Below are 26,900 nucleotides of genomic sequence, written 5' to 3'. Positions count from 1 at the left end.
TAATGATTCGTGACTAACAGAATCCTAACGCCGTTAGTTTCAGGTCGTTGGAAAAACGTTTTTTTGTCGGAAAAGTTAAATTTGTTGCCGGAAAACACCACCTAAATACCGCCAACCACCACCAGTTGACTCACCGCCAACCAACCACCACCACTTGAGCACCATCAACCGATTCCGACGATGGTTCTAGGGTTTCCGACGACCTCAATAATCATGGTTTTTTCTATATAAAGGTTCCTAAAGGTCCGATAAAAAGTTACCAAGATGTTTGGGACGAAAATGTTGAGTTTTCAAGAAAATTTGAGTTTTTCGGCCAAAAACGTTTTTCCGGCGACCTGAACTAACGACGTTAGGATTCTGTTAGTTGTGGACCGTTAGGAATAAATACGTTAAAAATTGGGACCGTTAGCAAACAATTCGTTAGTTGAGACCCGTAGTGACCAAAAGAGTTAATAAAAACCACTTTACCTTAAAAATTCAATCCCCTTGGTTTTATGTTTCAAGTACAATTTACCCCTTAATCTTTACACCACATGCTAAACTCAACCCCTACAATTGTCTTCGTTTATAACACACGGCGCATTCAAATAACAACAAAATTAGGTCAAATTTTCAAGCTTTTACCTCCGTTTCCGCTTATTCATTCTCCCACACACAAATTAGGGGTTTTGAAGCAACACACAGAGGCTAAATTCATTAGCTTTAGCCATTAATTTGACGAATTAGAAGGTAACATCTTGTTCATATCTATATTCTTTGCTTTAATTTGTTTCAGCAGCTGTATTTTGTTTTTTATAATCAGGGTTTTCAAAGTTTAAAGCTCAATGTGTGTAGATATATACATATAAATAGAAATTTATTGAAAAAGGTTAAATTTTTATTCATATTTGAGCTCAAGAAATTGGGCATTTGATTTTCAAGAAAATTTTTTATTTTGGTTTTTTTATGCACAGTAAGTGTTCGACGATATGTCTGTTTTGAAATTCTCAAGATTTTTATGTGTTGTGTTGTTTATAATTAGGGTTTACAAAGTTCAAGTTCAATGTGTGTAGATGTACATATACAGAGAAATTTATTGTAAAAAGGCTAAATTTTTATTCATATTTGAGCACAAGGAACTGGGCATTTGATTTTCAGTTTATATTATAAGTTTGAATTTTTGGTGATGTTAATTTTGTGGTTAGAAAAAACATGTGTTAGAACTTTGTATTATTGTAATTGTATTTGTAGTTATACATATAGAGAGAAACTTATTGAATAAGGTTAAACTTATTTATATCTGAGCATTTCTGAGCCCAAGAAATTAGCGGCGTGCATGGTTTGGTTTGGTTATTAGCCTCTACCGAATTAACCAATCGGTTTGGTTTATTCTGTTAGTTTGTTGGTTTTCGCTTCGGTTAATAACCAGAATCAAACTTGGGTTATGCATTGTAAGGTTATGACGCCAAGATCAAATAATATAGCTTGTAAAAGACTCGGTTTTTTCAATCCAAAAGGGGCTAGCGGTGTAGCTTGTTGCCCGTCTGCCTTCTATTTCGATGTAAAAGAATATATATGAATGAAGTTTTAATACTACGGAAAAAACTTGGGTTAAAATTTTCACTTCGAAATACACGAAGCGCATGCACAAATACATGAAATGAAGCTGTAAAATGAGAAATCAGGGAATTTGGTTTCGTTTCATATTATATTTTTGAATTTTTTGTGATGTAAACTTTGTGGCTAGAGAAACACTTAATAGACGTTTTTATTATCGTATATGCATATAGATCATGAGAATGTGACATATTTGTTTAACAGCTCTATTTGTAGTTAAGTTAACCAAGAGATGGAGAATTCCACAAGTGCTGAAAAACGGAAGCTAGCAAATGAAAGCCCAGATGCTGAACCATCAAAGAAGCAACGTGTTGTTGCAGGAACTTGTGTCCATGAGGTAGCTGTTCCAAACGGGTATACTTCAAGTAAAGATGAAGCTATACACGGATCGTTATCGGATCCGGTTTATAATGGGACGATGGCTAAAACGTACCCGTTTGTTCTTGATCCGTTTCAACAAATATCGGTTTCGTGTTTGGAACGAAAAGAGTCGGTTTTGGTATCGGCGCATACATCAGCCGGGAAAACCGCTGTTGCGGAGTATGCAATTGCTATGGCTTTTAGAGACAAGCAACGGGTCATTTACACGTCTCCGTTAAAAGCTTTAAGCAATCAGAAATACAGAGAGTTAAGCCAAGAGTTTTCTGATGTCGGGTTGATGACCGGTGATGTCACACTCTCTCCAAACGCAAGTTGTTTAGTCATGACTACTGAAATTCTTAGGGGAATGCTTTATAGAGGATCTGAGGTTTTGAAAGAAGTCGCATGGGTTATATTTGATGAGATTCACTACATGAAGGATCGTGAACGAGGGGTGGTTTGGGAAGAAAGTATAATCTTTTTACCTCCCGCTATTAAGATGGTTTTTCTTTCTGCAACAATGTCGAATGCTACCGAGTTTGCTGAATGGATATGCAACATACATAAGCAGCCGTGTCACGTGGTGTATACTGATTTCAGGCCTACACCTTTGCAGCATTATGTGTTTCCCATGGGCGGCTTGGGATTGTACCTTGTGGTGGATGAAAATGAGCAGTTTAGAGAGGATAATTTCTTGAAACTGCAAGACACTTTCACTAAGCAGAAGCAAATTGGTGGGAATCTAAGTGGAAGTAATAAATCGAGTGGGAGAATCGCGAAAGCAGGAAATGCTTCCGGTGGATCTGATATTTACAAAATTGTCAAGGTGTTTCTTTCTCTTCAATGTTAATATACTTTTATAACTCTTTTAGTCTACTTTTTTGTTTTTCATGGTTTTTATTGATTATAATCAATTATGTGGTTAATTTATGTTTCAGATGATAATGGAAAGAAAATTTCAACCAGTTATAATCTTCAGCTTTAGTAGAAGAGAATGCGAGCAGCATGCAATGTCAATGGCCAAACTTGATTTTAATACCCAAGAAGAAAAGGAAATTGTGGAACAAGTCTTCAATAATGCAATATTATGCCTGAGTGAAGAAGATAGAAGCCTTCCAGCAATTGAGTTAATGTTACCATTATTGCAACGAGGCATTGCTGTTCATCATTCAGGCCTTCTTCCCATTATCAAAGAACTTGTTGAACTTTTATTTCAAGAAGGGCTTGTAAAAGCACTATTTGCAACAGAAACAGTAAGATTTCTTTTTCTTTTTTTTTGCGAGCTTTTTTCTTCTTTAGAACTTTAACTGGTTTTTTCATCCGTCTTTATTTTAGATTATATTAATATTTTTCATTTGCTAAACTGTGTGGCAGTTTGCTATGGGGTTAAACATGCCTGCAAAAACTGTTGTTTTTACTAGTGTTAGGAAATGGGACGGTGATAGCCATCGATATGTAGGATCTGGTGAATATATTCAGGTGAGAACCATAAGTCATAACTTTCTTTAATAATAATATGTAGTCTGCATTGCCATTTCTTATTTTATTTTTGTGTACTTTTACGTGTAGATGAGTGGGCGAGCTGGACGTCGTGGCAAAGATGAACGTGGTATATGTATTATAATGATTGATGAACAGGTAATATACATACATACATATATATATATATATATATTTGTTTACATGGTATCAGAATGAAATAGTTAATGGTAACATATATTTATATATTTTCAGATGGAGATGAATACTCTAAAAGACATGGTGTTAGGGAAACCAGCACCACTGGTCAGTACTTTCAGGCTGAGTTACTACTCAATATTGAACTTAATGAGACGTGCCGAGGGCCAGTTTACAGCAGAACATGTTATCAAAAATTCTTTTCACCAGTTTCAGTATGAAAAGGTTTCTTTTAATCCAAATTATCACCACCTTTTTTAAAATAACAAATAAATAGTAGCTTCTAACATATGTTTTTTACCTGTTTTTCAGACATTACCTGATATTGGGAAAAGGGTTTCTACGTTAGAAGATGAAGTAGCTAAGCTTGATGCTTCTGGAGAGGTACCTAACTAACTAACTAACTATAAATTTGATCAAAGTTATTTTTTGGTTTCTCAATGCAAAATGAGTTTTTTTTTTTATTTTTTTTAAGGCTGATGTTGCTGAATATCATAAGCTTAAACTTGAAATCTCTGAACTCGAGAAGAAGATGATGTCAGAATTAACAAAACCCGAAAGAGCGTTATATTTTCTTCTACCTGGTAGACTGGTATGCTATATATCATATATCTTGGCCCTCTTTTTTGATTGGGAAGAAGCCAACTTTACTAATCTTTTCACAAATATTTAACACAGGTTAAGGTTAAAGAAGGTGGAACAGATTGGGGGTGGGGAGTGGTCGTCAACGTGGTAAAAAAACCGGCCCCACCAACAGGCTCATCACCCGCTACATCACGTGGTACTGGTTATATAGTCGATACTTTGCTTCATTGTTCTATTACTTCGAATGAAAGTGGTTCTCGTCCTAAACCTTGCCCGCCTCGTGCTGGTGAAAAGGGTGAAATGCATGTGGTGAGTCACCCTAACCATGTTGACTTTTTTTTGACCATGTTGACCAAGTTGACTTAAAACCTGTTTTTCAGGTTCCTGTCCAGTTGCCTTTGATATCAGCATTGAGCAAGCTCAGAATAACAATTCCTACCGATCTTCGTCCAGTGGAAGCACGCAAAAATATATTATTGGCGGTGCAAGAGCTTGAAAAACGGTGTCCTCAAGGCCTTCCAAAACTGAATCCCGTGAAGTTAAATGTTTAGAAAGTTTTAGTGTTGATATTTTATAGTTTATTGTGAGAGTATGGTTTCTTTTTTTCTTTTTTTTTTTAATTTGAAAGTGATTAATTTTTAGCACATAATTTGTTTATCAGGATATGGGCATAGAAGAACCCGAGTTTATTGACCTGGTCAACCAGATTGAGAGACTTGAACAACAGTTGCTTTCTCATCCATTAAACAAGGTTAAGCATGGAGTCTTGTTTTGTTGAAGAAAAATATAACACTGCTTCATACTATGTGAGGGAGAACTTTACACATTTGTATTAATATTTAAACATGATTTGTTTATACCAGTCTCAAGATGAAAACCAGATCGAATGTTTCAAGAGGAAAGCCGAAGTAAATCATGAAATTCAACAATTAAAGACAAAAATGCGTGATTCACAGGTAACTGTGACATTAGATATTGCGATTTTGTATATTATATGCATTATCTCTTTACTCATTTTAAGTTTAAATAGATATTCTCGGCTTACATTAAAAAATAATTTTACAACAGCTTCAAAAGTTTCGTGACGAACTTAAAAACCGATCACGGGTTTTAAAGAAACTTGGACATATTGATAGTGAAGGTATAGTGCAAGTGAAGGGTCGTGCAGCCTGCTTAATTGACACAGGAGATGAACTATTAGTCACTGAATTAATGTTTAATGGTAATAAAATAATTATTAATTTAATACATAATATTTAATGTTAAAGTTTCTAATTATTTTGTTGAATCAGGTACCTTTAATGATCTGGATCATCATCAAGTTGCAGCACTTGCAAGTTGCTTTATTCCTGGAGACAAATCAAGTGAACAAATACAGTTAAGACAAGAACTTGCTAAACCGCTACAGCAACTTCAAGATAGTGCACGAAGAATAGCAGAGGTGAGTTCTAAAATAGTATAACTTAAGTTGTTATTGAATTAAGATAAAATAATAATAATAATAATAATAATAGTAATATTGTAATAATAATAATTCAAATATGCAGATACAACATGAATGCAAATTGGAAGTAAATGTGGATGAGTATGTGGAGGCAGTGGTGAGACCATTCTTGATGGATGTTATATATTGTTGGTCAAAAGTAAATTCTAGTTAATAGATTCATTTTTATCATATTATATCATATGAATAATAAACTGTAAACAATGACAATGGTTATATATTTTTCTAGGGAGCATCTTTTTCAGAAGTCACACAAATGACTGATATTTTCGAGGGAAGTATTATTAGACTTGCTAGAAGGCTCGATGAATTTTTAAATCAGGTAAGTTGCTACGCTTAAAATATTGATATATTGCTATTGAGTAATCTACGGTGGTTTTCGTCCGTGTGGTTGTCCACATATGCGGTTTTAGTCCAACAGTTTCAAATTTGCGATTTTCGTCCCTGTGGTTTCATTTCACTTGCAATTAAACCCAAATTCACTAATTCCGTTAAGTCTGGTCGTTAAACCCATCAGCGTGTCCTTCATGTGAGAGGCAGTTTTGTCTTTTTTCTCCCCAAATAAACCCTAGTCCTAATTCGCAAGCCCCCTCACGTGAGGGGCTGGGGTGTATTGTGGGAAAAAAGGACAAAACTGCCCCTCACGTGAAGGACACACTGATGGGTTTAACGACCATACTTTACGGGATTAGTGAATTCGGGTTTAATTGCAAGTGAAATGAAACCACCGGGACAAAATTCGCAAATACTATTGGACTAAAACCGCAGACTTGGACAAACCACAAGGACGAAAACCGCAGTTCACTATTTTATAAAGCGAAAGTCAAACTAAGTCAGCATTGTTAATTCATCAACTGTAACAGTTACGAGCTGCTGCGCAAGCTGTTGGTGAAGTGGATTTAGAGGAAAAGTTTGGTGCCGCCAGTGAAAGCTTACGGCGAGGTATCATGTTTGCAAATTCTTTGTATCTGTGAGAACTTGTTTAAGATTTTATATTTTAAGTTGCAGTTTTGTTTTGTTTAACATGATAAGAAACACACACCAAATAAGTTAGGTGGTGTAGGATTCTGTTCATTCATAGCAACAGGGTTTGCTTTTAACTATAATTAGCACTTGTATTTTTAAGATGATAGATTTTCTTTTTCGTTTTTCCTTTGCTGCGCTGCGTGTAAGATCTGTATCGCTTTTTTTTTGTGTAACCATGAGAAGGACTAACATTTACTGCACATTGAAACACTTAAAATGGAAAAAAGAGCCTGGATTAACCTTTACACCTTTTAGTATTACAACTAGATAAAAATATAATCAACCATATTGAGTATCAAATTAGCGAAGGCACAAAACTATTTGTCCTGGACTATTTCATTTGGATGCAGTCCACTACTCCACTCTGGTGCAAAACCGAGCCTGAGTTTGGCTCGTTAATTTAAGAGATCTCAAACTTGGTTTGCTTTGAGACTATGTCGAAAAGACGAAAACTCAAGCTTAGTTTGTTAATTACTTTTCAAGCTCAAGTTAGGCTTGTTTAATATTCAGTTATTATATTTATCTAAATTTATTATTGTTTTTATATAAATTTATATATACTACAAAATATATGTTATACGGTTATTTATATTATAAATTTAACAAATACTATGTAATTATGTATTATTAAATGTAAATTAAATGTTATTATATTTATTTGAATATTAGGATATTTAGACTTAAAAACCATCTCAAAACTCACTATATAAAGTTTGGATTCAAACTTGTTTATTAAATGAGTTCTAAAATATGTGGTTTTGACATTCTTAATAGACTTGACTCAACTAGACTATTTAGCATATAATCAACCACAATGGACTAGTTTTAGTAATTGACTAGCTTCCATGTAGAGAAAAATGAAAATCTGAACACCAGTTGACTTTTAAAACATATTATTTAATAATTAGACATTTTTAAAACATCAAGTCTCAACTTCCAACCATAAACCAAAAGATTACAAAACTATAAACGGCCATAATCTGTCACAAAACTTCAAAGTTATGAAACAAATTCTACCCTAAATCACCTCATTTCACCCTAGATTCCAAACATTACCATCCTCCATTAACATAACATAACTTATTTCGGGTTCGGTTTTGAACCAAAATATGTATTTGTTTCCATTATTTATATCTATATATGTATATATATAAATCGAAAGTCTTTATGCTATAGCCATCCCGGTAGGTAACTGCATAGGACTTGAGCATAGAGTCTCGCCATATTCAGGTTGTTTCCTTACCCCTGATGCATACTTTTCTTTGTGTTCGTCGACAGAGATCTGCTTGTACCGGCATTCTTCACTACAAAATGCTTTCTCCCCCCTAAAATTTCAAAAAAATAAATAAAAAATAACTAAATTAGAATAACTCTCAAATCGATACGATATAGAGATCATGTTCCCTACTTCTTGATCTCGAAAATCAGGGTTTAACCTGTTACTAAAAAAATCAATACCCTATTAATCAACGGGTGGCCTTCAAGAGAATAAAAGATAGAAAACTAGTGGAAGCCAACTCAAACCTAAAACATACAAGATTGTCGTTTTATCTTCCTTAAAACACTAGAGTAACCTTAAAAAATAGCAACTGCTAAGCCAACGGTATATTGAACATAATTGAATTACAAGATCAAGATGTTGATTGCACATAAAGTTATTATCAAAAGGGAAACCAAGATCTTACTCAAACAAGAAACAAAATTTAATGTCAAGCTTCAATTAACTCAAGATGATTACTATCTTATCACCTCCAATCATCATATAACGAATAATTCAATTCCAAAGGCATAAACTTTGCATAAAAGAACCATAAAAACAAAGTATTTTCTTACTTGTAAATGAATATATCCAATCCATGAAGCTTTTTCTTGCAAAGATAACAAGAATTCAAGAAATCCACATCCTCAAACACCATCCCACCACCAACCACCACCGGAGGCGACGGCGAACAAAACACTCCACCACCACCACCACCACCACCACCACAACCACAACCACCAACACCAACCCAATAGCTAGTAGTATGACCACCACTAACACAACTCTTTCTCTTGAACCCATCATCAAAATACTCCCTTTTCTTGATCAAATTATTCCCCACGTGTGATATCACACATGTATACTCCTCCAACAACTCAATATCTTCCTTACTCGGGTTTTTGCTAAATATCGGTATCGGGTTGGATCTAGGTGAAACCGAAAAAACTGGATTTTGGGTACTATGAACCAATGATTCATCATTCATAGCAACCACAATTCCCAGCCCTACAACACCATTTTGCTCCCTAAATCTTTTTGCTGACCTGTTTTGATCATTTGAATTTGAAGACAAGAAAAAAGGCAGAGTCTTTAGTGACAATCTTGATTTTTTAGTGTTACCCCTCTTGAAATCTGCCATTTTTGGTCAAGATTTTATATGGGTGTCTCAAGATTCAATCTTTTTAATCTTATTTTGCTTAATTAACATCAATTCATCAAAAAGAAATCAGGGTTTTTGAGGAAATTGAAAATCAAGACTGTATTTTGAGTTTATAGACACACACACATATATATACACACATACACAAGTGTTTGTATGTATGTGTAAAAGTGGATTAGAAGGAGGGTGTAGAGAGAGATGGCTTAAGAGAGAAGGCCACCTGCTCTCTTCCTCTGCTTCATCTTTGAAACAGGCTCTTGTGTTTTAAGGAGAAAAAAGTAGAATAAAGAAGCCTCAATGGCAATCTTGTAAATAACTCATAATTGAGGGGTTAACTTTTTTTGTTTTTTGCTTTATATATTTTTCATTCCACTCCCTTGGGTTTATGAGTTCACATTTTCACTCCCTTGAACTAAGATTTGTCATATGTGAATAATGTATGTTATGATATTTGAATGAACACGTATATCCAGTGTTGTGGAACTCGCTAGACGCTAGTCGGGCGGTGGGGTAGAGATTAGTGGTTAATCAAGATTCATAGTGATTAATCGGATTGGAAGTTATATGTAATTTTTCAAATATACATATATATACCAATTTTTCTGACTAAATAGTGATTAATTCGACGACTAGTTGGTGGGGTACCGACTAAATAAGAATTAATCGACGAGATTATTACAACCATGTGTATATGTATACGTATATATTATATATATGTAAATCCATATTTATTAAATACTAGCTCCCTGAACTTTTATCATGTGAATGAGTGAACCCTTTTTTGTCTAGGAAACTTTTTTATTTGGTAATGGACAACAACCTTTTGAATGTTACAATGCAATTTGGGAAATAATGATTGTACCTGCCTAAGTTTCTATCAGCATAACAAACCATCATAATGATTGAGCTGAATTATATAATATTTGCCAAACAAACCTAATGAATTGTTGAGTAATAACAAGGTGACATTCTTGTAACAACTTGCACGTTCGATAAAAATATGTTTTTTTTTAAATTTTTTTATGAATAAATGATTTGGTGACTGACTTATAACCACCACCAAAAAGATTTAAAGTTTAGAACCTTTTCTAGATTTGGATAACGTGCTTCTAAAACAATGCTATTGATTTGAAGAACCATTAACAGGGCTTGGTGTTTTTGTTGATCAGAGTGACAATATACACGTATTTCGCAAATGAGGCTAGTTGTATAATTGTAACGAGAGTTTAATGGTTGCACATGCCATATTGGTCATTGAGTTTCCATGTTACAAAAGTATTTGACACTATTTATTTATAACACTATGTAAAATAAGTATGTAATTTATAAATCTTTGTGTTTACTTAGATGTAATCTATTTTCATATTTTGCCTAATGGTAATGGGATCTTAATACATAATAATTTATGAGGGCTTGATCTGTTACTTTATGAACTAATGGGACCTTATTGGTCAATGCTGAAAGTCTAAGGGGGTTATAAAGTATTTTCTTCTTGTTTTCTTCTCCATATTTCTTGATTATTTATTTTCAACCTTTTTTTTAAGAATATAATAATTTCTGCCAATCATACCTTACATTTACAAAGATGCTTTCTGAATTCTGATTATTATTTATTGCCAAATGGACACATTTCATTGAGTGCATATTTATATGTGATCAACAAATACTTTTTAATAAATCTTTCGAGATTCTTTTTAAATTATATCTATTATTATATTTTAAAACATATGTTATTATGTTGGAAAATTTCCAATAATGAATTTCGGGCCTCTTTTCTCCAAATTATAATATGTTAATTTTAACCCTTACTACTACTACTACTCTCTTTGTCATATTATAGTGTTCTATTTTTTGAAGTCACGTTATAAGTTTTATTTATTATGTCAAGAACTTACCATATCTCGTAATAGTATTAGTATAGCGTAATCATAGAAGATATTATGTATCTATTGATAGCAATATAATATTTAAGAGAAGTCTTTGGATGTTTATAGCTCACATAAAATCATGTTTTCCTATGCTTAGAATGTTATGATTATTAGAGCATTCACAACGGTGTTTGGTTTGAAAACATGCATATATGTTACTTGCAAGTGAGTCTCTCTTGTTTCACTCATATAATTTTCTCTCTTAAAACTAACTATTCTCTCACTTCCATTTCTCTATCACAATGTCTAAAATTGTGACGATTATAACTCATCAACGATCACATCCATCGGATTTATGGCAATGCGTGATCTCATTTGTGAGAGTTTTGTAGTCAATGGTTTATTTCGTTTAATTTTCATTTCCAACCATCTTTTAACATTTTGAACGTAGTTTTAATAACTTTTCTATAAAATTATTAAAGTATGGTGCAAATTGCTAGTATATACCTTTTATATTTTTACTATTTCATTAGTACTAATGAAGATTTCTAACATGTTGCTGGTCTATAAGAGACAAAGTAGCTATGAGGATCTAGTGAATTCACCCCATCTTTGTTTGTTGGTTGAACTACTTATATAAACATATTGACAAATTGACTATAGAAAGCAACCAACACAGGTTTTTAAACAAACTTAATTAAGAATAAATATTAGTTTATTTAATCATTACAAATAATACACACACAAAATGAATTCTCTAAGTGGGCAATTTTGTTCAAATTAAGTTCACTTATCTTTTACAAATATATTCTGTTTTTGCATTTTAATTATATTATTGTTTTTAGCAATGCAAAAGGTCAATAGTTTTTATATCACTAAATAAAAATATTATCATAAATGTTGTATAAAGTTGATAAAACAAATTATGCTTTTTAAAGGATTAAAGAATATTTACTTAATTAAACTAGTAAGTAATTTGTAGTGAGTGGCGCCTTATGAAGTGCTTTATGATTGTTTTCTCCGAAACTACATTTCTTAATGAACAAATTGCGTCCATAGCTTCCAAAGTGGTTCACCCTGATACCAAATACATCACCCACACACCCAATATATTGGTTTTTTTTTTAAGCAACCCAACACACACACACATATTTTATTTTTTTTTTAATTTGGTAAATATTATTTAAGGATAGGTATTGCTAGTTTTATCATAATTATATGTAATTTTGTGGTTACATTTATGTAATCACAAATTTATACATGTGTATGTATTTTGTAATGAAGAATATACATAATACATGCTATACACACACACATATATGTATATATATAAGGTTAGTTTAAATTTCAGAACTTTTAGGAACTCTTAAAATTAAATATTTTTTTAGTTTTTTTTTATGTAATAACATTATTTGAGAGTAGTTTTATCATATTTGTTATATAAATTTTTGATGTATATATATAAATCACAAGTTTACATATGCGTAAATTTATGTAATAAAAAACTTATATATGTGTAAAAGAAAATTAGATATGTGTAAAAACTAATTTGTATAATTGTAATCATAAATATAAAAATTAAAAGTGAAAAACCACACTTAAATAATATAAACATACAAAATTTTTTATAAAAACCATTAGTTATTAACTACATAATCTGTATATTAACGTACTTGTATATAGCATTTTAAATGTGATACTCGAGATTGTTATATAGCCATCACACTAACTCTCTCACTTATATATTGATTATATTTTATGAATTATATACAAGTGTTTTATATTATTAAGTTCTTAACCTATCATTAATTCTTAAATGAGCATGCCCCGTATATTCAGTTGAAACTCACAATTGGGAACCATATATGGATCCTCGATGTTCCGGATCAACCGATGCGAATGACTCAACCTATTTTGAGACATCGAGTGAATTTTTAATTTCGATCACTTTAGGAAATAAAAAGTAATATGACAGCCATCTGTTAAATTTTTAAATTGTTAATGTTGTCATACATTGTTGAATTGAAAAATGTGCACTTTATTATAAAAATAAATGTAAAATAAATGTAACCCCATATTGACGAGTGAAGGAAGCGATAAAACAAAAACCTAAAAAAATATGCATCCATCCCACATTGATTTAAGAAAGAAAATGACACCAAAAAATATTTAAATGGTTATTAACTAACCCAAAATTTTTTAAACATTAAAAATATTTTTTTTGTTTTATAGAGTTGTCATGGGACGTTCTGTGCTCAAATATTCATGAAACTCGTGGAAAATTGATCAACATCAAGAGTAATTAAAAATTATTTTTGTACATCAAGCCTTGTTATCAACTTCTATTAAAATAACATGCCATAAATTATACAAGGTTTGGTGCTTAGTTCATTTACAAGAGTTTTAAAAAATAGGCAGAGAGTTTTTGGAATTGACATTATTATAATTAATTGTAGAGGTCTTAAAAATCATATTTTAAATGCTAATGAAACATTTAAATTTCGGCCAAGTCTAGAAAACATGTTACAAAAAGTGAATAATCTTAGGATCCATATATACAACAGAAATAGTATTTGACCTAGTTTTGATCTTCCACGTATTACGAAGTTGTTCTACATTATTCGTTTATAATATTTATCTATTTTTTTTGGATTTTAATTTTATTTATTGTAAAAAAGTTAATAATATACTTAGGGTTTGATGATGAAATGGTTTCGCAAATAAATGAGATGTTATAACCCAGTTTAAAAGCTATCTGGGTTTGGTAAGACCCATGACGCGCTTATTTTTTTTACTATAAAATTGTTTCTAAATTATAAATAATACCTTTTGTTTAAATCGGATATTAATTTTTAGTATATCCTATTTTATTAGGATTTTCATATCAAATATTTGATGAGATTAATTTTTAATTTAATGAGATGCTATAACTCGTTTAAGGGCAATCTGGGTTTGGTAAGACCCATACCCGTGAATTCGGGCCAAATGCATGAGAAACGTACATTTACAAATAAAGTAATATGGTGGCTTGAAATAATGTAGGAAGCACCCAGAAAGCTTTTAAATGTTTTGTTTATATATATATTTAAGATTTTTCAAGCATTTCTATCAACAAATTAAATAAAATAATACATGCATTCATGTACATGCATGCATACACATATATATGCAAGATATATAACTTATGAGTTATGAAGTGGTATCGTGTTGGTTATCACGACACATTTGAAGCAGTATCATGTATTCATGCCAGTTATCGCGAAACATTTATTATCGTATAGTTTATTGGTACAACCAATTTGAAAATAAATGTTATCAACATTTTCTATGAAAACCCCTAAAAAGCCACATTTCCCATTTCTATGAAAACACTCTCCAAGGACTCTCTTCAGGGCATATGCACATAAAATCTCTTTAATTAAGAGTGAGTATTTCTATGTTCTATTGTATATTTTATGATTCCATAGCTATGTGTTTAGAACAAAATATCAACAAACTTCAAACTTCAATATTCAAGACAAGGAGACACCAAACACCTCCCCATGATACAAGCCTTGTGTGGTCTTAAGATGATGCATGCAAACCTCAAAAGACCACAAAAGTTAATTAATTATCACCATAGCTTTGGTTTTGCCACCTACTTTATGTCTTATTACTAACTTTCCCACAACGACAATTGGTTTCTTTTCTTGGTTTTCTTTGGCATGGCTATTTAGATTCTTTCAATTTTGTTAAAAACTCACTTAACGTATTGGTATTGGCATTTTTGTCAGTGATTGCCAACTTATGATTTGATTGCTAAATGCTATGTGTCTTAGCATATCCCTAGTTGTTGTTTTTTTTTTGTCACTTTACCCGTCCGTACCAATATATTTACTTAACATGACATATGTTACATGTACGTATCACCTTTTTTTTACAACTTTGACTAGGTTTTCTTATTAAAACTGGACCCGTTACATTCTTATATCAGTATTATACTTTTCATTTCATATCTTATATAAATGACAAAACCCTTCTATAAAACACTTATCATATAAAGAGTGAATATGCTAAAACTCCACTACACATGTGACCATGTCCACACAAATAGAAACACTTATTGAAGTTTTGAAAAAGAATGACACAATATTCTTGAAAAAATATGCCCATTTGGAATTTGGGACCATTTAAAGAGTTCAAAGTGTGATCCCCTCAAGCAAACAACAAGACATAATTTTTATTTAATAAGAAAAGAAGATTTGTGCATTAAAAAGCTTTAAAGATATTTCATTTTAATACATTATAATAATTAATTAAATAAATTTGTGCAAATTTTCACTTTAATAATTGAACATAGAAAAATATGCTTATGTTTACGTACCCCATAGTCAAGTTCTATTCCACATCTTTTCAAAAGTACAAAAACATGAAAATGTGTGTGTAGCATCCTTTTGTCTTATGAGTTTTATAAAGTCATAAAAAAGTATGGTTCCCATATCTTAGAGCATCTATGATAAGTACTCCATAAAACTTAAAAAAAAAAAGAAAAATTGGAAATAAATAATCCCATTGGTCGATAATAATCCCAACTTTAAAAATCACTACCAGCGGTCCCAACTTTCGACTATTTTTGTCTCAATGGTCCTCCGCTAAAAAACACTTAAAGGCGTTATGCTTTTTCCCAAGTTTCAAAACAATGTTTTAGGGCTTTTGATCGAAGGAACGATACGAGTCGACCGATGTAAAACTTATTTCGAAATATTGATCCAAACGACGGAACAATGTTTCAAATACGTGTAGCAGACTAAAATCATTATTTTTGAAGCATGTTATTCTACGTACGAGAAATTGTACGTGATGCTACTATACTAGATTACTAGTAAATTTTGAATAAAAATGTACTTAGCTAGTCATATGCAGTAATTATGTGTAATTCTGGATTTGTGTGTCAGGCTATCAAGATTTTAACAATTCAAAATTAGTTTAATATATTGATTTCATTATTAATAATAATTATATATTTTAAAATAAATAAAAAAAGAAAAAACCAAATGGTTCATTCCTCTTTTCAAGTCACTTAAAACACAAAATGATAAAAACTTATAGGTTGATATATAGCTTGGATGTGTTTCAAATTTAGTTCATGCAAGTTATGATGTTCCTCAAATTCTTATTTGATTATATAGATTTTCTTAAATATCTTTTGAGTATCAACAAGCAGGTTAAGAAGTTCGAGATTGGGTGAATTGATATCAGGTGCCGGTAAAAAAAGAAGTAAAATAAAGCAAAACTTTGTAATTATTCGAGTTTGTTTAACTTAAACCCAAAATTATCATGGTTTTGGCAGGATATTAAGTTGGGAATTTAACTTGAATATTAGAAATATAAACTAACCTTAAATTAAGAGTTCTTGAAAACTTGCATTTGAAGAGAATAACTTCCAAACAACATGTGCCTATATTTTGCTAGAACTTTTGTAGGTATAGCATGCTTATATTGGCATAGTCTTAGTATCCAAATTTAAAGTTGAGTAGAGAATTTTAGTTCTTAAATATGATAAGGATGATTATATAATGGATCTTTGTATTCTATAATTATGAATTGGACATGTGTGATTTAAATTAGGAGGTTATATTTCTTTAGAGTCACTTCATTTTCAAAACTAATGATGTGCTCATAATTATACATAAATAATAGACAGAAATACAAATTTTGTCCTTTAAACATAACAAATTTATGAATTATGTCCTTTAAAATGTTTATTTTCAGACGGTATCCTTTATATGATATGTTTCTTTGCTTTTTGTCCTTTAGGTTAACTAACATCTGTTTCCTTTGTTAGAGCATTCTCATCTCATCCCATTTTCAAACCAAAAATTACACTAAAACTCACTTTATTTTCTCTCTTTATTTCAATTAAATAATACTTTTTTATACTTTTTATCATTATCTTTTCTCTTTCCTTCACTCACAACCACTTTCAAAATATATTAAAAAATTATAGGGGATGAACAGTAACTTTTCAAATATACAGAAAAATCACTACTTTTTTTAAAGTATAAAAACTATTCACTCACAACACCCTGAATCATTCTTTAAATTATAAAATCACCTCTCAGGGTTGGATGAGAATGCTCTTAAGTGGTAGCATGTGAGGGGCACATAAGTAATTTCTAACACCTTCGATATTGAAATACAAAAAAATGAAATTTAGCCACTGGAAGGTCATTTTGACCACCGTAAACAACCACGCCCACCCCGTTATTGCTCTTGAAAACGATACAGGCAGTCAAAAAACATCGCTGACCACCGCCTCTAGCCACCATACTTGCCAGATCTAACCGGAAAAGGGAATATGCAACCGCCGCCGTCGCCGCTAGCCACCGCCAACTATCTCAATTTACGCCACAATATCTCGACTCATGCCATCTGTGGTTTAGATCGACGAACGTTATAAACATGTCGGAATCATTAGTAATGAGATGTTCCTTGTTTTGTCGATGGTGTCGACCACCGAGCTTGGTGCCACACTGCCATGTTCTTGATGTTAATTTTACAAAACCCAGATGAATTCTGGTCGAAAATTGGGAAAATGAAAAGGGGTTATAAAGGTTGGTGAGTCATGATTGAAGGATTTGTGGTCAAAATTGATTCTTGAATTTTTTTATTTTTTATTTTATATCTGAGAGAGGAATTGAAGTTGAATATGAAGGTGAAGTGAAGGGTATTTTTGGGTGGTGTAGACGATGATGGTCTGGTGGTGAAGATGGAGGAGGAGGGGTGGTGGGTCCTTTTTTATTTCATTTTTAATATCTAAGAATTTTTGTTATTTTTTTAGTATTCAGGGTATTTTTGGTATTTTAATAGCAAGTGCATGAAAATTACTGTTTTGCCCTCAGATGCCTAGCACATATTAGGATTTAACTGAGTTTTTGAATGGAGTTAAGTTAAAGGACAAAAGATGATGTAACTTATCATATAAAGGACACCGCCTGAAAGTAAACTTTTTAAATGACCTGATCCGTAAATCAGCTATGTTTAAAGGATAAAATTTGTAATTCTGTCTAAATAGTATGCATATGTGTTTTTTTCTTTTTGGGTAAATTTATGAGAATTGTGGTGTTGGAACGAGAAATGAAATATAAAATGGTGAATTTTGAAGATCAGCTAAACTTCTGGCTATCACTAGCTGTTAACTATGCTTCCAAGAATTATAGTTTTTGAGGATTTGCTAGTTATAAATCAAAAGTTATGAAAAAGAAAATAAAAAAAACCATAAAACTGAAATTTAAATGAAAAATATAAAAAAAGGATTTTATAAAATGCCTTTATCTATTAAGTAAAACATACCACATGTTTTTTAATGTGAAATGTGAAAGCCCCTTTAGCCAATGCACACTTACGTGCCCTAACTGGTCATTTTCACATCTCACAACTCACCTCTCATAAGTTGTAGCACAGCCTAATAGACATTCTTTTTACAAACACAATCCTGCTAGTTAATAAGTGATTTTCCAAATCTCATGGTGAACATAATTGCAATGCACAGTCAATCTTTGTAGCATATCTACTTATCTAACTTATAAGCCCATACTTGTTAAGCATAATTACAATGCATACTTGTAAAATCAGCTATACATAAGATTTTTATGAAATTACCAATGAAAATAATCATTAATATTTTTTGAATAAAAAATATCTCCATCTGATGTATTGTTTGAAACCACTGGAGATGTCAAAGGCCACTGGGGGACCATTGCATCTTTTCCTTTGATGGAACCTTTGTACAAGAGTAAGACTGAGGGGTGTGGGGCTTCAACGAGGGCGCTAGAGCCCCTCCGCTCGCACCCCCAGGCGCTAACACCACACCACCAGGGCGCTAGCGGGGGCGCTAACGCAAAAAACAATGCAGGCGTGAGCCGGTTAGCGGGAGAAGAGAGAGGGCTGCACAACTTTTGATGGTTTTTTGACCGTTGGGAGCCGAACAAACCAAAAAAAAAAATATTTTTCCTATATAATTATACCCCATTTCACCCATTTTTATACCAAAACTTCAAACCTTCACCCAAAATCAATTCATCTTCTCAACTTTTTTTTAAAAAAATGGCTGGAAATTGGTTCCCAAACCTTGATTCAGATTATCTTGACGATGATTTATGGTCGTCACCGCACCAACCGATGTTTTATTCGGAGCCGCAAGAATCATCCGGCTTTCAACCACCCAACACACAACCGTCTCCTAACTTTGTTGTTCCGGAGACACAAGAATCACACGGTGAAGCTACGGGACCAAAAAGACGCGTCCACCGGAAAAAACAAGTTGCAACGGACGGGTCGGGACCGGCTTCGACTCCGAGGACGAAACGGAAAGCCACTCCGTGGTCATCGGATGAGAAGGAAGCCTTGTGTCGGGCTTGGATAGTCATTTCTGAGGATCGGCGTTGCGGTAATTGTTTTAACGTTTTTAAAAATGATTTTTAATAAAAAAGTTAAATAAAAAAGTTAAATGCAAATCTAATTTATTTAGTCATTTTGCAGCCGACTACCAAAAGAGCAAGATTTTTTGGACAAAGGTTAGGGAGACGTTCTACATGCTCGTTGGGAGTACAGAGCGGAACGCCGATATGATTTCGGGTCGGTGGTCCGAAATCAGAAAATTTGTCGGCTTGTTTACTAATCTTTTCAACAGGAACAGCGGTCGTATGAGACCAAGTGGCAGTGATGATTTGGCGGTTTACAATTTCACGGTCGAAGAGTGGAAGCAGGAGTGTTTGCGGAGGTATGGGATGGTGAAGACGTGGGACGATTTAAAGTTGTGGGAGAGGTTGAAAAGGTGTTCCAAGTGGGTTGAGCTGGTGGCGCCGGACTTTGATGCGGAAGTAAGGCCGAAGCAGACTAAAACTAGTTCGTCTGGAGCGTATAGCACTTCAACCGGGTCGGATTGCCGCGTTGGATTCGACCTAAACATTGCGAAGGAGGAAACGTCTTCACCGCCGAGGAGGTGGCCATTGGGAAGGGACGCCAAGGGGAAAAAACCGGCTGAGGGGGAAGCCGTAAACATCGCCAATCTTGTTGAATCCCTCAATAAATTCAACAAAACCATGGAGGTGGTCTCTTATGACAAAAAGGAAAAAAGTCGAATGAGAGATTTGGACTTTCTTACTAGAGACTTCAGTAACCTAAATCCGGTCGATCAAATGCTAATGGAAAAGCAAAAGGAACGTATCCGAAAGAGGTTGATCGAAGAAAACCAAGCCGAAGAATAAGAAGAATGTTTTTTTTAGTACTTTAATTTTTATTTTATTTTTAGATATTAATGTGTTTTTTTATTAATGTGTGTTTTTTTTAATAATTTATGAGTTTTTTTAATACTACGTTGTTTGAATATATTTATAAAAAAAATAAAAAAAAATTCGCTGGAGCCCCTCCACACCAAGGCCAGGGGCTCCAACGGGGGCTCCAACACCCCCCTTATCCAGTTTCTCTCTCTGCCACACGTCATAATATTATTGGTTGGAGCCCCCATTAAAGCCCCTCACACCCCTCAGCCTAATGATGGTAGGTATTTTTGTGCAAAATGGACCCACTTTGAATTTGATGGATCATATTATTTTGTTAAAATTAAAAAAATATTATAACAGAACAACCAAATCATAATTTAAAATAATAATAATAATAATATAATAATAATAATAATAATAATAATAATAATAATAATAATGATACTAACCAATTCTAACTTGATGACAGAAACTTATGTGAATCAGTTGAATTGAGTCTCCATCTGATGAAAAACATGCTTTTGCAGTGTCAACCTGTAATATCTCTAGGCAGATGAAAAACCAAACAAATAAATCAACTAATTATTAAGTTTGAACACATAATACAATCAAATTTGTTTTCTCTCTACTAAAGCAGGTTAAAAGCGGCATAAACCTTTTTATTTAGGAATAAGATTATACACATCGATTATCTATAAACATTATTTTCTTGGACAAAAAGCGACACGGGTCAACTGGCCCATGGATAAAACTGATATGTTTGGCATGTTATCCAAACCGCGTGATCAATTATTAATTCAAATAAAGTAACCTTGATGTTGAATATTAACATAAAAGCTCATAAAAAGTTTCCTTAAAAGTAGGTATAGTCAATCAACAAAAGTTAGGAACCAATTTAGATCAAACAAAGGCATTTATTATCTTAGCTGTCTTTAATACATATGCATACTTGCTACACAGGCCAAAAAGGTTGAGTAATAATTAATAAACAAAGCGGGCTCGGGTTTAAATATTCCGGGTAAAAATAGGACGGGTCGGGCTGGGTTGAACACGAACCCATTCGGGTCAAAATTGACAATTCCGTTACTTTCAAAGGATATTGTTCAGTGATGGTGAACATAGTTTACCTTATGAGAATAAACAAGTTTGTGAATTAAAGTCGCTATAGCCGACATCAACAAGACAGAGCCCATCTGGGGGTGCTGGTGGGGCTGTGGCACGTCGACAGGTGGCATCCATTAGCTTTATCAAAGCATCATCATCAGCACCAGCTGCTGCTTCTCTTATTGATGTTGCCACAAGAACACGAACCATCTGTCAATCATCAACACCTAATTAATCACTTAAACATAGTTTCCTTCTTATAACCCACAATTTTGACCTGTGTACTTGTGAATGGGTAGATTCCAGTTACTACTTACTAGTTACTGGTCAAATGGGTCTAAAGTAGGGGTGTAAACGAGCCAAGCCGCTCGTGAGCTACTCGAGATCAGCTCGCTAAAAGCTCGAATCAAGCTGAGACAAAACGAGCTTAGGCCTAAAAGTAAACTTGATTATAAGCGAGCCCGCCCAAACTTCACTTATCGAGTTCAAGCTAGCTCGTGAGCGTATTATTTATACAGCTTTTATTTAATATATCAAATATAGGGTCAGGTTCAAATAAGAAGTTTGATTTTCCTAAGAAGGCTAGGAAGAAGGGTATTTTAGTCTAATACTTTAATATCAAAACCCACTTACTTTAATCTCAAAACCCACTTAAATTAATTTCAAAAACCCACTTACATAAAACCCAATTACATCTTCACTCATCTCTTACAACCACCACCACTACACCGCCCACCGCCACCACAACCGTCACCCACCGCCACCACCTCGCCGGAAAAGTCCGAAAAAACATAATGAAAAACACTACGAAAAACACAATGAAAAAAACACAATGGAAAAATACACTATGAAAAAAAAACACAATGATAAAAACACAATAAAAAACACAATTGTATGACACAATGTAAATAACACAATGGAAAAAACACAATGAAAAAAAAAACACAATGAAAAATACTATTGTATAACACAATTTTGTAAAACACAATTCGGTAAAACACAATTTGTAAAAAACCCACTAATTTTTTTTTTCTTTTTATATTACAATATGGTACTCATATAAAAGATAAAAAGACACTCGTTATTATGGTGAATTTGTTTTTCAATAAAAACGTCGTAAAAAAAAGTTATGGACGTTTTAAATTATGGGGGAATTTGGTATGTGCCTTGCATGTGGAGAGAGAAAGTCAACAAATATGTTATTCCTTTTATGCCCTTTACCTTGTGTTCACACTTGATTTCCCTCTAAACTAATCTCAACCCTCCATATTCAAAATCAATGGACAAGATTACTTCTTATTCGCCTAATTGTTATTATTAATATATGTAAATTATGATAAAAATAACATATTATGCTATATACAAAAAATATGCAACAATTATAAAGAAAATAATTATTAAAGCATATAACTTTAATCATTAAATAATGAAGCGAGCCAAGCCCAAGCCAAACTCGAGCTTGAATAACTAGTAGCGAGTCAAGCCCGAGCTTGAAAAACTAGTTGCGGGCCGAGCTCGAGCTTTAAAAGAGCTCAAAACGGCTGAGCTCGTATTCATCTCGGCTCGTTTACACCCCTAGTATATAGGTTCAATCAAAGTCATCCAAAGTGGAGATGCAAATAACCTACAAAATTACTTTTTTCAGAAACCTATATTATTATTGTAATAAATATACTTTTTGTAAGCATGTTTAATACATTATGTAAAAGAAATTAAAAAAAAGTGTATAGGGTCAACCTGACCTGCCCCACCTCATTTTGACCCGTACCAAAAAAAATAGCAATTTTGACCTGTTACTTGACTTGCAAAAATAATTGCATAAAAATGAATATACGATCATCTAGCTTAGGTATAATACCTTGCGTAAGAAACGATTAGCAACCAGTTCAATGCACATTGCCTCTAAATATTCTCCTTTCTTCAAAAGAAGTGAAAAAACAGTTGGTAAGGCATATAATTCTAGGGAAATTTTTATATATATACAATCAAACACAGTAAAAAAAAACTAACCTTTGTATCAATGGGTAAAATTATTTGTGTGGCTCGTGCATGGTACATGAAACACTCTGTTGGAGGACCACTGCAATATAACTTACATTATGCAGTTAGAGAATAAACATTTTCACAGCAAAATGATATTTTAATTTATGTAAAATAAAGCTTACGTATTTCTTTCGGGCTTTGTATCACGTGCAAACATCTTGTAGGATAATAAGTTTCCTTCTAATTGTTGCAGTAGCTTGTTAACCTTGCTAACTTTGAACCTGGTTGGTTTCTGTATACTTTCTTCATCATCAACTGTTGATTCTAAATTTTCTTCCATAACAATATCGCCACATTTATTCTTTTCATCATTAGACTTTTCATCATAAATTATTGTGACACCTTCTTCACCAGTCTCGCCAGCATTCAAAGGAAAGATATACAGATAACGTCTCCACTTTGCAGAAAAATTAGGATGAAATGTACGCAGTACCTGTGACACATCATAAACTAAAAACTCACACTCATAGTTTTAAGAAAAGCTCAAATTGAAACACTACTACATCTTTTGACCCGAGCCCATTTTGACACGTTAAACAACCTGCTCAGTCAACCCATCTGACCATTAGTACCTTAGAAACAGTTATAACCCTAAGCTTTCCTGGTGATGTGCTGTTAATGGCATCTTCAATATCTCGAGGACTAACATCCTCTCTCCATGTATCTAAACATTTAATCAATTAAGATAATTACTAGTTTTTACAACCTACATCTATGAAAAAGAAGTAAAAAAACAAAAAAAAAAACATACAGAAAGAGCAAACTTGTTGGAAACCAGTGACCCCTTTGTCAGTTCTACCAGCAACAACAGCATTGCCTTCAAGTGGTAAACCTTTATTCTTTAATAATCCAGCTTTTCTTTCATCAACAAACTTCCCAAGACATTTCTCAATTACCCTGTAGCAAGTAACAATATAAATGTTACATCTAATAAGTGAATTACTGGCACTCGGTTAGATAAACAAATCATTAGGAAAGATCTTACTCTTGAACAGTATTTAAGCCCGGTTGCTTCTGCCATCCATCAAAGGATCCACCATGATACGACAAGATTATCTTAAAATTCATCCGCGCCCATCTTCCACCTCGTTTTTTAGATGGAATAACAACACTTTCAGATTCATCACAAGGTGGTTCTATAGCAGTATCATCAGAAACATGATGTGTCTGCAAAGATATTATCAAGCATATTCTTTAAAAACGAATTTGATGAGGCTAAAAGACATGGTAATCATATATTCAAATACTCAAATTAGGGCAGTACATAAACCAAACCGAACAAGAACTTGTTCAAGTCCGTCCGTTCATTAAGAACACCTAACCGAATGAATTTTGTTGTTTGTGTTCGTTCGTTAAGAAAATGAACCTGTTCGTGAACGGTTCACGAACACGGACGAATGAACACAAACAATATTTTGCTTAATTTGGCTAACTGAGAATGGACAGTGTCAATGGTTCGCTCCGGCTACCGAGTTCGTATTGGTGTATATTTAACATTCATATTCATATGTTGATTTACATATCAATTAATCACATAATACTCATGTATATTTTTTTATTGTCAATAATTCGGGGTGCAAACGAGCCGAGCTACTCGAGCTTGGATCGATAAAAAGCTCGAAACGAGCCAGGCCCGAGCCTCAAATATAGTTCGTTTAGTTATCGAGCCTGAGTTTGAGCCTTGCATGAGAAACTCGTTTAGGCTCGTCGAGCCTTGTATATTTTTATGCTTGACCTCTTTTGGACTTCTATATATTGATTTCACACTACACGTCTGCACTGCCGAGTTCAAGCCGAGGTTTGGCTCGTTTAAGGTACTACACAAGCTAGAGCCGAGCTTAGGCTCATTTAAAGTTTTCTAAAAATATATAAAAATAATTAAAAATGTATATACATTAATTAAATTAATCAACAAACAATAAACGAGCCAAGCCCGAGCTTGAAAAAACAACTCACGAGCCGAGCTCAAGCTTTAGAAAAAGAGCTCGAAATAAGCCAAACTCGAGCTCGAGCTCGAGCTCTAGTAAAGCAAAACAAGCCGAACTCAAGCCTAGTTGGGCTCAGCTTGTTTACAGTTTACACCCCTATAATGACAATAATTTTTGCTTAAATCTATGTGATAAGATTAGAAAACTCCTTAAAAATATTTAAAACCTTTGATGAACAAACATTAATGAACATAAAAGGACGTAAACGAACACATTATCGAACGTTTGTGAACACAATTGAACGATCCTAGCTCCAGAAATATTAACCTTGGCTCCAAACATCTGATGCAGTGCCGTCTGACCGTTGACCACATTAGAATAAAAGTTGACCACTTTTTCCCATGGTCTGGCATACATGAACACATAAGACTCCCTGCATCACAACTTACAAATTAGGTCAAAACTGAATATAACATTAATTAGGGACGGATTAACTTAATTCAGGCCTTGAATTGAAATAATAATCACAAAACAAATCAATTGAAGCAAAATAATATGAATTGAACAGAAGGTATAGATTACCTAGAGGTCCATCTAGAGGACTTGCAGGAATCAGTGTGGTTATAGTGTAAGTAGTCTTTGGTTGCGTTTTTCGCCATTGCAAACACCGAGTTTCTTCTTCTGCTTCTGGTGATTTGAGATTGCAGTTCCACGGCCACCGTCCTCGGCCGTTGCCACGCTAATATCATCCACCGCTCCGCCCTTGCGACGGCGGTGTGTTTTGATTTAGCGGCGCTTGGTCGAGAAATGTCTCACTAGTTTAAATTTGCGTTTTGATTAAGCTCAAGTTCGACTCGTTTAATTTAGCAAGTTTAATGTTATTGCGTCGTCTTTCAAGGTCATGGTCATGTTGTTAGGGGTGAAGTTTAGCCACCTCGGGCCTCCCTCGCCTGGAAATTTTTATACGTGGTGTAAATTTACACGTTTTCGACTTAAAATTTGAGTCCGGCCCTCGCGTTTATGAATTTTTAATACATTTTGAGTTCACACCCCCCCCCTGCAGACAAACTCGTCCAAGCTTCGCCCCTGCACGTTGTTGGAGAGATGCTCACTCCACTCCGCTCATGACAAGGGTCATCGGTTTCGTCTTGCACAATGTTTGCAACTCTATGACTAACGATGCAACTAAGTATACTTAGCGCTTGAGTACAAACAAACATATACGATCATCAACATCAATTATTAATAAACTAACAGATATGCTATACTCCATACCCGATGAGCAATTACCTTATAGATATATGACGGTTTTGGTCCGGGTATAGAACACACTTTTATAATCAGTATGAGGCTCATATTATCCAAGCAAACTTGTTGCCATTCCTAGTTAGGATATCACATTTAAATACTTATTTTAACACGTGGATGATAAGATTATTTATATTATGCCATTTTCGATTTTTAAGATTTATATGACAACTAGTATCAAGCCCCACCGTGTTGCGGCAAGGGTGTAAAACTATACA

At 33.4% G+C, this 26,900-nt stretch overlaps 3 protein-coding genes across 4 annotated transcripts in view; 1 reads left to right on the top strand and 2 right to left on the bottom strand.

The window, feature by feature from the left end:
- The window catches only part of LOC143630847 (FCS-Like Zinc finger 14-like), a 43,512-nt gene extending 34,244 nt beyond the window's left edge, over positions 1-9,268 (bottom strand). Inside the window, exons 1-2 of one of the 2 annotated variants that reach the window (XR_013153250.1) lie at positions 8,582-9,268; positions 7,829-8,073 (exon numbers count right to left, since the gene is read on the bottom strand). Coding sequence is in view for 1 of the 2 variants with exons in the window: in XM_077099748.1 (XP_076955863.1) it covers positions 7,914-8,073; positions 8,582-9,147 (726 nt within the window). In the remaining variant the exon portion in view is untranslated. Of the gene's footprint in view, positions 1-7,682; positions 8,074-8,581 lie in introns of those variants that run through there. The other variant, XM_077099748.1, reaches the window with a different exon arrangement.
- Positions 651-6,811, top strand: LOC143630950 (DExH-box ATP-dependent RNA helicase DExH10-like). Its single transcript, XM_077099826.1, has 17 exons — positions 651-729; positions 1,801-2,782; positions 2,895-3,209; positions 3,331-3,435; positions 3,526-3,594; positions 3,691-3,858; positions 3,946-4,017; positions 4,109-4,225; positions 4,312-4,527; positions 4,599-4,763; positions 4,880-4,969; positions 5,082-5,174; positions 5,287-5,440; positions 5,511-5,659; positions 5,766-5,861; positions 5,952-6,044; positions 6,586-6,811. Exons 2-17 carry the CDS (start codon positions 1,829-1,831, stop codon positions 6,694-6,696), a joined length of 2,967 nt encoding a protein of 988 aa, XP_076955941.1. The 5' UTR covers positions 651-729; positions 1,801-1,828; the 3' UTR covers positions 6,697-6,811.
- Positions 9,269-21,050: 11,782 nt separating the features above from the next.
- LOC143630908 (uncharacterized) lies at positions 21,051-26,033 on the bottom strand. Its single transcript, XM_077099796.1, has 9 exons — positions 25,957-26,033; positions 25,702-25,807; positions 24,432-24,613; positions 24,198-24,343; positions 24,019-24,110; positions 23,569-23,879; positions 23,414-23,483; positions 23,262-23,321; positions 21,051-21,613 (listed from the first exon to the last, which is right to left on the bottom strand). Exons 1-9 carry the CDS (start codon positions 26,031-26,033, stop codon positions 21,428-21,430), a joined length of 1,230 nt encoding a protein of 409 aa, XP_076955911.1. The 3' UTR covers positions 21,051-21,427.
- Between the last annotated feature and the right edge of the window lie 867 nt (positions 26,034-26,900).

Source organism: Bidens hawaiensis, unplaced genomic scaffold, assembly GCF_021521415.1.
Source record: "Bidens hawaiensis isolate Kalapana, Puna unplaced genomic scaffold, B.hawaiensis_p1.1 tig00005851_1, whole genome shotgun sequence".
Lineage (NCBI taxonomy): Eukaryota > Viridiplantae > Streptophyta > Magnoliopsida > Asterales > Asteraceae > Bidens > Bidens hawaiensis.
Note: the sequence above shows the minus strand (reverse complement) of the source record. Positions and strands in the feature narration are given on the sequence as shown.